Consider the following 11333-nt stretch of genomic DNA (forward strand, 5'->3'; position numbering starts at 1 on the left):
GGTCTGCAGAGCATCTGGAACAATATACATTTATTAACAATTTGACCTCTTAGCATTTACAACCTCACACCTGATGACTTAAGCCAGTTACTATTACTTATCCTGAAGTAAAAGTAAGTCTATTCATATTCAGACTGATGAAGAATTCATGACATAATTGCAAGCTCTAAAGAGTGTCTGATTGAAATATAACAGTGTATAACAGTGTAATCTTGTAGGATTAGATTAGACAATTCAAGTACAATATGGAAACAAATACTTGAGTGACCTCAGTGAGGTGTGATTGCTGGTTGGAAGGACTGTGTTTATATTTGGGTGGTCTTCCTCAGGCCTTTTCTCATTTTACATTCAACTGAGTATTCATAGAGCAGGTGGCCAATGCTTGTCTAGAGATGTGCCATTTTATGTACTGCAAGATCTTCAGTTCAGTGTAGTATCTATGGGGAAGCTTCAACAGGACAGAAAAATACACATAACGAGCATTTAATAGAAGTTGTTCATTTAATATAAGGCAATGGAAGGCAATCACATCATACAAACAGATTACACAGAAACCCCAAAACAGTTATCAAAATGTATCATATTGTAACTACAAGTAATTTAAACCCCAACTCCCACCCTACCCACGATGAAACAAGTGTCAAGCTAAATATTATAAAGTGCTTCCTCATTTTGTTATATGCAATCATCAACAAGGCAAAGTCATTAGTTTTACAAACATGAACTTTACAGACATTTCAGGCACTCAACAAGCCTCTTAATCATTTAAAACATCTTTGTTCCAGTTACATATTTATTAACTTCCTAACTGTTCACAGCAGTCAAAATGAACCCAAAATATTGTAAGAATCTGTTGATCAATACCATATTTTCCCTTGTTTTGCAAATGTGATATTAAAATATGTGTAAAAAAAAAAAAGTATCCAGCAGTTAGGTGTGTGCTCTACACTGTAAGTCAGCATCTTTCTCCCCCTACGGAGCGGTCAGGTCTTCCCTCTGAAGAGAGAAGGAAATAAAAAGTTAATAATTCTTCAATTTAATATTTTAGTTCCCTGAATACCAATGTCAGACAATGACAGACAAAGAAAGACACACACTTGGAGGAGATTGTAGCGTGTAATGCGAACTGCATGTACAACAGCAGATGAGCAACATATTCTACAAACACCAAACCACAGAGACAGTATATCCATGCCACAGTTCTCACTGGTTAACTGCAAGCAACAACATGCAGAGAGCAACACGAACATGTTGGTAACTGTGTGAAGGATGGATTGGTGGGGGGGTATTAATTCCCGCTGATTGGAAAAGACAGATGGGCAGAGAAAAAGAATGATAAAACAAACCTCCAATAAAACAAACTGCAGAAATAAAGAAATGAAGTTAATGGTATTCCAGGGCAATAGGTTGAACACAACTCCACTTTTGAGGGTGGCTGAGGAGCAGCTCAGGCAGATTTAAAGGTTATTTTCAACCAACTAGTGACACCTAGTGGTCAGTTGATGCAAAACACTGTACAGTCCAAACTTCCCCCAAATTCTTTGTATTTAAATCACACTGACCCTGGAAATCAGGAGTTAAAAAGTCAAAAGAACAGAAAAAGGGGATAAAACAAGAAACTGGTAAAAGAAGGATAAAGGCACTGCATTAAGCAATGATGTAAAATGGCAAGAGAGATGCAGGGGAGGGGTCTGGGTAGAAAGGAAGCACACCTGGCAACAAAGGTTCCCTGGATGAATCCAAGACCTGGTGAAGATGAAGGCAGGTCAGAATTGTATCTTTCTTCCTTCTCTCTCTCACTCTCACACACTCACTCACTCACTCACTCACGCACACACACACCTTCCTAAGAATATACTACGAGTCAGTCACTATAATACAAGTGGGTGACTCTCAATGAATCTCTGAAGTGCAATGATTAGTCAGTGCCTCTAGTTGCAGATCTGAGTGATCATTCAAAATATTAAATATCTCTTCTATATGCTGTGGGCCATGCAGTAAATAAAAGACAGCAGTACTTAAGTTTGAAGCTTTCATATTTTCAAATGTTCACAGTCACAACTGACTTCACACAATTTTCCACATCAGGGCAAATGACAGTGAAACAACAGGGAAACCTGTCTGAATATCATCCCTTGAGGTTGCCATTGAAAATGCTGACAGTTGTTTTTTTTGTTCGTTTTAGAGCTTCAGGTGTCTAGTGCAAGAAGATGCATGACAAGAGTGTTGCTCGACAAACTGGAAATGCCACAAGCTATGTAGCTGCGATTGCAAGAAAACCTGCTCTGCATAAAGTCTGCATACAGAAAGTTAGTTTAGTTATCAGGACTGCAGCGACTTTGTGGATACAAAGAGTGATGCAGCAAACCTCACAGGGCTTATGTTAGATGCTTTTTTTTTACTGTGTTATGCACAGGCAGCTTGGTTTTGAAGCCATGTAAGCCTTGTTCATATTAGTAAAGATTACATTATCCTCCAAGTGATTAGCACTGAGCATACATGTTGGCAATAAGCCTTGCTGAGTACTTCTGTCTTTGTGTGCTGTGTGGAGTTTGGTTTCGAGAACTGAAGGTGAATAGCTTATGACAGATATAAGAGCAGTGAAGTTCTTCAGAAATACACTGAGACCTGTTTTAAACCACTGAGGAGGTACCATCATAGCTATCAAGCACCAGTATTGTGCCAAACCTGGATAGAATCAATCTGGATTCACTCTCTGGTCTGCTCACCTCATAAGTGGTTCCTGCCCAGAACTGCTTTATCTCTCCCCGGCACCCAGCCACCACAGCAGAGGTTATCAGGGTGAAGGGCACCAGGTAGAGTAGAGCAGGCTGGCCCATCCCTGACAGTAGCATCACGGCAAATGTCAGGATCATTCCCAGCAGATAGGCTACAGGGCAGACAAACAAAAAACACACAAGTAATGAAACAAGCTAAACATACAGCTTACACCACATACAGATACAATCAGAACTCCTGTGAAGATTTATCAGTACACCACCAAATATACGAAAAAGAACGGGTTGGCAGCACCTAGTGGTCAGCAAGAAGAATGTCAGCATTTTACTACGAAGACCTATTATGAGACACTCTTTAACAGAGGTGTTTAAGTGACTGACCAACACTGGAAATTATTTGGTAATGTAATTCAGTTAAATCTAAAAAGCTATGCAGCTCAGCCTGAAGAGAACATGCAGCATAACAAACAAAATCTGTGCTCAGGAGGACTGCAAACCTCCTTCTCCTTTTTTTCAAAGATGCAAATCAAATGAGTGTACATGTGGAAATGCAACGTTATGAGATGAGTTAAGACAATAGTGGTTTAGCTGTGACGTACCTATGCAGCAGCTGACAAAGTAGATCTTCTTGCGACTGTTGATCCAAACATCAAACCTGCTGCAGTAGGCCACAAGGAGACCTGACGGACCAAGACAAATGCAGAGGGTGAGTCTCACTACAAATGTTTGCCTTTACTTAATCTGTCTCAACTCACAGATGCAACTCTTCCAGCCTAAATTAAAATTCTAACACTTTATCAACACAGTTTGTGAAATGAAAAGTGCAGCTACAGTATTGTGTCTGAGTGGCACAAGAAGTTCAGCTCTTTAAAGGTGAGGAGCAGATGAGTAAGTTCATACATGACTTATCTGTGAATAACTTGACAGACAAAGTTGCCTTTTGGTTTGTATTTTGGTATAAAATGGATAAATTACATAAGAAAATGGATACATGTATTATTATGATGTGTATTATTATCCAGGTGAGATCTTTAGACGATAAGAAGGAGCTTTGTTTGTTATGAACTTAGTTTTTCTTTCGTTTTACCACTAAGGGCTGTAACATGCTCACATACTGTCATTAAACTGAGTGGCAACCAGTAGTCACTGTTGTATGTATTCAAAATATTTAATATATTTTTCAAATAAATCAACTGTTTAGATGCCCACTGATGGTGACACTTTAACCTCACCTGGAACAATGATATCTCCATAACCCAGGATGGAGAACTGCATCCCACACAGGTTCTGAGCCCAAGCTGAGAACCGTGGGACACGCATCACCACTGGCAGCTGGGAAAATAAAACATTATAGATGTTGTGAGTGACAGCAGAACTGTGGGTGAGCTGTATTTTGTGTTACACTGACTCAATCTGGCTGCAATCTCTCTACTTCATATCAATTTCTCAAAGCTGTGGCAAATTGGACATTTTCTGTTCACAGGTGTGCGCTTCTAGAATATAATTTCCAGAGAACCTGCAAACATGAACTCTAGTGTAGGAAGAATCCTGGGAGAAACACTCCTTCAGCTATCCTGAAATGACTTAACATTCCTTTTCAAAAAAACTCTACACAAAAATTATAAGAAATAAAGATTTTTAAAAATGTAAAACATTATAGTTAAATGGCATACATGGAATCAAAAACTTTTCCCTTAACAAACAAAAAGTAGAACCCCCCTGAAAGCCGAATCATTTTACAGTTATGTTGATGAACATTAAAGCACGGCTCATAAAATAATTCAGCAGAACTGCTGTATTCAACATGCAAACTCAGGTAACCTATAAAGTGTACATGTGTGTTTCTTTCTCTTCCTTCACATTTCACCTGGGGAAAGGACTAGGAAAAAGTATACGTGACCCAGTAAGGGTCTTGCTTTAATAAAGGTAGCTAACAGACCCAGAAAAAAGAAAAATCTAATAAACATAGATAACACATGGACAGGGTGGGCAACAAGAAGAATCGTGGGTACACACAACTGGTCCTGTAGAGTCACTAAGACTGCTCAAATGCCTAGTGTTTCAATAAGAACAGTGGCTAAAGTGACGAAATGTCCTTGAGTAAGACACTGAACCCCAAGTTACTCCCAATGGCAGGCAAGCATCACGCATGGCAGCTCTACCACTTTTAGTGTGTGTTTGTGTGTGTGTGTGTGAATGGGTTAATGTGGCTTTACGTGTAAAGCCCTTAGAGGGAAGGGTCACTGCAAATTGATACAAAGTTGTTCTGAGGGATCACTTTTACCCTATGACAAAACATTTCTATCCTGATGGTGGTGGTCTCTTCCAGAATGACAATGTTCCCATCCACAGTGTGCGCGAGGCCAATGAATAGTTTGATGAGTATGAGTATAATGTGAATCATATGCTATGGCCTTAACAGTTACCAGATCTCAACTCAATTGAACACTCATGGGAGACTTTGGACCAACATGTTAGACAGTGCTCTCCACCACCATCATCAAAACACCAAATGAGGGAATATCTTTTTGGAAAAATGCTGTTCAGCCCTCCAGTAGAGTTCAGAGACCACTGCCAAGGTGCACTGAAGCTGTTCTGGCAGCAGACCAAATGCCTTACTAGAACACTTCATGTTGGTTTTTCCCTTAATTTGTCACCCAACTCTGCATGTGTGTATAAAATTTCTATATATAATATTTAACAGCTGTAGGATCTTAATAAAAGTAAGATTCTTCTCATGACAATCTATGTAAGACCAAAACATCTACCTCAGCATGCAGCATCAAAGAAAGGAGTGGATGGGTAACAAGTCAAGTCTTACTTTCTCAGAGGGAGCCTGGGGTTCAGCGGGGACTTCCACCATGTTACCTTGTGTCTACGACAGAGCCCACCCAACCCCAGCGCATAGTTAGTCAATCAGTCTATCAGTCCCCTCAGGGCATCAACAACAAGCAGAGCAGATCAGCCAGGATGTTAATGAAGCTGGTACAAACCTCATGGGGAATTCCACCAGGCTTAACTTTTAACTTGTTGTTCTTCTGACTTAGTGCAGGAAATCAAAAACTCCTACACACTGCCCTTCTTGAACACAAATTTACTCTACCAATTCATTTATTCACCAAATGATGTTTCAGCATTCAGTCTCAAAAACAAGTAAACAATTTTCATTGTCTTGAGCTATAAACTCAGAAAAACAGATAAAAGATTACATTTTTGCCATTATAATTCTAGATATTAAACTAATACACAAGGTTTGTTTTGTAAACCATCCCAATTTTAAAACTAGTGAAAGCAGTGAAAAGAATGAATGTGGAATTTGTTATTTTAGCAAATATTTTGGCAAATGCCTTGAAGACAATTGGTGGAGTTCCCCTTCAAGGGCAAGTAATGCAAGGGCACTTACCTTTTCCCCAGATGCATCTGGGCCCAGGGCAACCTGCACCATAATGCTAACCCCATTCTGTTGACAGAGAAAGAGAGCCAAGTATTCATATTAAACTTTTGCTTCTCCAGGCCTGAGACCATGTGGAAAAACAAAAATAAATATAGTCATACCTTGGTGAAGAAAGGAGTAATGAAAACGAAGAAGACGTCATACACAAGCAGAAGGCTCAGCAGAATCACGCAGATCTACAAGGTGACAGAAAAAAAAGAAAACCACACATTGACTCCAAAGCTATGCTTTATCAGAACTGCATTATTTATAATTACAGGTCTGTCTTGCTAATGAAAAGACAACAACTTCTGTTATGTTAATAAATATAAAAATATATACTTCATGGCAGTAAAAGTTCTCCTTATTTCTAACAAAGTACAAAAGAACAATAAAACAGATGATGAAAGATGAGGTACCTTGAAATTGGACAGAGAAATGGTCTTCATGAAGTTGAGGCAGAAAGCAATGCCGAGGAGGTCCTGCAAGATCCAGATCCATCTAAAAGGACACAGAAAGCTCCTTTACATTGTGGTTTGACCTGGATCAATTCCATCAAAACACCCCCTGGTAGTGGCAAGGGACATCTGAGTGTAAGTTAAACAGACAGAAGGATAACGGTTGTGTGTTTCATGTGACCTGGTGGTACCTGTCCTCATTTCTGTAGACTCCCCAGACCACAGCGATGCTAATGCACACAGCAGCCAGTATGAGAGACCTCACTGAGAAGTTCCAATTTCGGACAGAGAAGCTAGGAAAAGACACAGACACACATTCAAATAAACAAAGGCTTTCAGCAGTTGAAGCTTGTCTGCCAGAGTGTGATTCAGAGACATGGCGAGTTAGTAGAAAACGTAACTCAGTTTCACATCTTCCCACTGTGACCACAATGTTTTGCTTAGAAGGGAAAACAATTACTGTATGTATGGAGAAACCAAGAAAAGAAGTAAGACATTTACACACATTCACTTATGCTGAATAGTACAGACACACATCGATTCAATTGTTATTTCTGTGTGATTAATTTTTGTCAAGTGATGACATTGTCTTATGTCTTATATCACAATTATCTATTTGCCCAACACTAGTGGATTATGTGTGTGTATATCATCTTTGTTGAAAGAGGGTTGCTCATACTTCAAACTGCCACAGCCCATTTTTTCCATCACTGCATCAAGGCAGCTGAACAGTGCAGAGGCCGATGCCAGGCAGAATATAGCAATAATGATGTAAACTGGGGAAGAAAAAAAAAAAAGATCACATCAACAAAACAGCGGATAAGATTACTTCTTTGAATACGCAGCAGCTGTTTTTCATACCACTCACCAAGGACGTTGTAGAAGAAGTACATGAGGACCAGCATCCCACACATCATGGCAACAAAGAACACCACTTTGAGAGGAGAGTACAGGGAAAGCTCTCCGCTGTCTGCTTTGCTTTCTCCCCCTCCTCCGCTTGCCACACAACTATTCAACCGGTCTCTGCCACAAACAGAGAGACATATGAATTGTCAGAGATTTTCCTGGCTCAAAATGAGGCGGAGGTGGTATCATCTTGATCATGTGCACATGATGCGTACCGTGCCTTCAACTGGCTCAAGCAAACACTTCAGCAACATATTTAAGGAGTTCTAGTGAATCCTGAAGAATTTCCAAAAGGACAATAATAAACTAACTATTTAGGAGATGCCACCATTTTACACAATTTCCAGACATTTTAAAGACTAAATTGTATGATCAATTGCTTTCAGCCCTACAACAAACCTTTGCTGCCTCTGTGTCACCTGTTTTACCTGTTTGAACAGACACACCCCTGCTGTAGGGGTAAAAACTGACAATTGTGACAATTGTCACATTGTTATTATATGGTTAATAAATTACTTTGTCACTGCATACCAACAAACATGAGTCTCAGAAAATTGAAAAACAATGTTATTCTGTCATATTTGCCCTATTCTTAATATGTCAAAATGTTAACCTGACAACTTTGTAAGTGCAGCTGTAATATCTCACCTCTCACATGCCCCACTCCAGTAGCCGCCCAATGCAACCGTGACAATGGAAATCAGTAGGATGACTGCAATGCTTGGATCAATCTTTGAGTGAGGGGGCGCATACAGCTTCCCCAGCATCCCTTCACCAAACACCTGAGGACAAACACAAAAGTTAGTCAAACCGACCTCAACAAAGAGTGGTAAGAAGACCAAATACAAAAGCACCAGAAAATGTCTGTCTGACCTGTTGTGCTTCCAGGAAGTCCCTGTACCTCATGAGAGCCAAAGGAATATGGACCTTTGGATACTCAGAGTCATTGGCCGATGGAGTGATCTAAAATGTGTTTTACATAAAAAAAATGTCTATATTAAGATGGAAACCCCCACATCCAAACCACTGGTATGTCACTTCCTCATTTCTGAATCACTTCTGTCTGTGTATCTTAAATGTTACTTTGGGGTGTCAGGGTACTAGTATTATATGATTGAGGTCAGACAAAAATATAAATAAAAAATAATGGGTTGGTTAGCAATTTCAAACACATCAAAATCTTAGGGGAAATGTCAAATCACATCCCTTTGTGCTTAAGCAATTACCAAAATACAGATGGATGTAATTCTCCTACCAGTGATGTGTTGCTGACAATGAGCAACGTTGTAGCTCCAAGACTCTGAGCAACCAGAGCTTTCTGGCTGAAATCACAGTCCCCCCTCATCACCACCAACGCTTTGCCTTTTACCACATCCGGACTGATCCCTGAGCCGTTACACAGCACAGTGGAAATCATATTCATCAGAGGATACTGCGCCTGGAAAAGTGAAAAAAATAAATGATTTCACACTGTAAGGAAAATTTAATGTTCACTTCCCCATTATAACTTATAACAAAAGTCACGGCGTACACAACATACAGCAAAGTCATTTTATCTAAGATCATTGTCATTAGTTATAGTGATAAACCACCAAGTTGTAAATACAGACTGTCAGATGGTAATAGGAGATATTTTGGCATCATTTATGTTCCTCTGAAGTTTGTCTCCTCCACTGGCCAATAAAAGGCAGAGTTACTTCCCTGTCCTGATACATACAACAGAACTGTGCCAGAATAAAAGGTTTGAAAAACTTACAGCAGCATCAAGGGTTTGTGACAGAGGAGTCCAGGAGTGATTGTGGACGATGCAGTACTCCCTATCTGTGTCTCCTTTTGAAATGTGCAGAATTGCTTCCTGGCAGTTTATCTGTTGGGAAAGAAGTGTTATTTTCTAAAGTCTTACACTAATTTTAAAGCACTGAAGAAAATATCTGAACCCAAGTAAGCATGCTAAAGCAGTGCACAGAGAGCAACAAATTAAACTGGCCTGGCATAACTCTGACATATGCAGCATCCCAGTTGGTATGTATTTGATGCTTTATACATCAAAAGAATCGTTTTAATTATATTGTTTCAGCCTCACTCCCATGACAACATTTAAATATATAGTTAAGATCTGCCTCACGTTGAATCACAGTCATTAAATTACTGTTATTTCACTTGCAAATCGACAGATCCAGGCATCCAGGGGTGCAATACAGATCAGACTAACTTGAACTTGAACCACTTGAATCTTAAAGCTCTCAGTGGACTTCGGTTTTCCTTTATCAGTTTTTTCACCATAATTGCAATTGTTGCAAGGTTAACACTACCAACATAAAAGCAGCGACAAATACGCAATTGTACTGTGATCAACAAATCAACGCAGTTCCTCCTTTATGACATGCATATACACTTCCTTATTCAATGAGATGATAGAGGATCGCCATTCGCCAAGTCTCCAGTTCTGAATAAGTTGGCCACATGGCATTTTAAGTCGGGCTGTAATTAATTTCCAGTTTTGGAAACGTTTGTCTACAAGATCCCCCCATCGTGTAACAATAATGAAGCTCAAAAGCTCCTTTCATGTCGGCTCAAACCGCACTACCTGAGGCTAACGTTTAAGCTAACATTAGCTCGCTGATAGCAGCCATTTGTCTCGTTGTTTGTCGGTCAACACGATCTTTCTGATGTAAGAAATTAGCTCAGTGGATCGACCACACAGTGACGATATTTAATGAATTACCAGTAGTCCCAGCCGACATGTTTTCACGACAGTAAGTCAACCCATCGGCTCCGTCAGTTGCTAACAAACTCCCGGTGCACTTTCAGTTGCAAGCGTTGACCGACTTACCCGCGACACCGTGAACAACACCGACAAAACAACGACTTTGACAGCTCTGTCCATCGTGGTAACATTCGCCTTTCCGCCGAGGCTCGGAGCATCGACATCCACAGACTTCTCCGAGGCAAGGAAACGCTTGATATCCGCTACGTCGGCCGAGTCTCGGCAGCAGTTGTTCGGCTCGGCAGCAGCCGTCGGGGACTTCCTGTGTCGGGTCGTGACTCATCGCGATCCTCAGGACACGTTTCTGTTTCACATCGCGGCGTCTCAGAAGCACCCTGAAAACAAATACACCCTGCAGCTTGTTAACACCGTGTAGCTGGTTCAGCCTGTACTGTAATCACTGTGCGGTTTCGTTGTATCAGGTACTAATGACATACTTGCTCTGAAGAGATCAGGACCAGGAGGGATGGACTGGCCCGCACAGCAGATATTTCACCTAACATGGCGAGAAAGGCACAGAGGTTAAACTGGGATTTGGTTTGTCTACTTTTTGACATGTAACAAGACACTTCAAACATAGCTTGAGGAATGAGTTTCATGAATGAATTAGTTCCACTCATTAAATTCATGCTAAGTGCAGTCCAGAGCAAAGCAGTGGGAGAGTTAACACATCTTTCTGTTCTTCAGGCTCTGAGCTTCAGCACATGAAGTTTGACATAAAATAACAGATACTACATTCAAGTGCCAAGTCTCTGCTTTAATTTGAGTGGGTTGAGTATGTACACCAATATTTATTATATTTATTATTTATTTATATACCAAAGAACTGCGTGTAGCATATAGCCTTTTCTTTAACACACATTTTTAATATGTACATGGCCACTGTTTCCTGGGCCGCAAACATGTCGTTTCAGTGATAGTTCACACACAACAGAGCTTACAACTGGCTCAGTTGACTGAGAGTTGAAAGTTGCCTTTTAGACTGAGGTGGGTTGTCCATCAGTATGACGAATAAAGAGGTCACAGTGCAA

General features: G+C 40.3%; 1 protein-coding gene across 3 annotated transcripts; it reads right to left on the minus strand.

The window, feature by feature from the left end:
* Positions 1-582: 582 nt before the first annotated feature.
* LOC139628431 (signal peptide peptidase-like 2A) lies at positions 583-10575 on the minus strand. Of its 3 annotated transcripts, XM_071490103.1 has the most exons (17): positions 10369-10575; positions 9292-9402; positions 8791-8973; positions 8409-8498; positions 8184-8317; positions 7498-7652; positions 7309-7405; positions 6821-6922; positions 6591-6672; positions 6294-6368; positions 6142-6198; positions 5560-5613; positions 3971-4070; positions 3338-3418; positions 2730-2890; positions 1713-1746; positions 583-996 (listed from the first exon to the last, which is right to left on the minus strand). In XM_071490103.1, exons 1-17 carry the CDS (start codon positions 10420-10422, stop codon positions 956-958), a joined length of 1611 nt encoding a protein of 536 aa, XP_071346204.1. In that variant the 5' UTR covers positions 10423-10575; the 3' UTR covers positions 583-955. The 3 variants fall into 3 exon arrangements, with proteins under 3 accessions (XP_071346204.1, XP_071346203.1, XP_071346202.1); XM_071490102.1 differs by lacking the exon at positions 5560-5613 and having other exon boundaries at positions 10369-10570; XM_071490101.1 differs by lacking the exon at positions 1713-1746 and having other exon boundaries at positions 584-996; positions 10369-10570.
* Between the last annotated feature and the right edge of the window lie 758 nt (positions 10576-11333).

Source organism: Trachinotus anak, unplaced genomic scaffold, assembly GCF_046630095.1.
Source record: "Trachinotus anak isolate AG129_WGS33_773 ecotype Australia unplaced genomic scaffold, CSIRO_AGI_Tana_v1 ptg000011l, whole genome shotgun sequence".
NCBI lineage: Eukaryota > Metazoa > Chordata > Actinopteri > Carangiformes > Carangidae > Trachinotus > Trachinotus anak.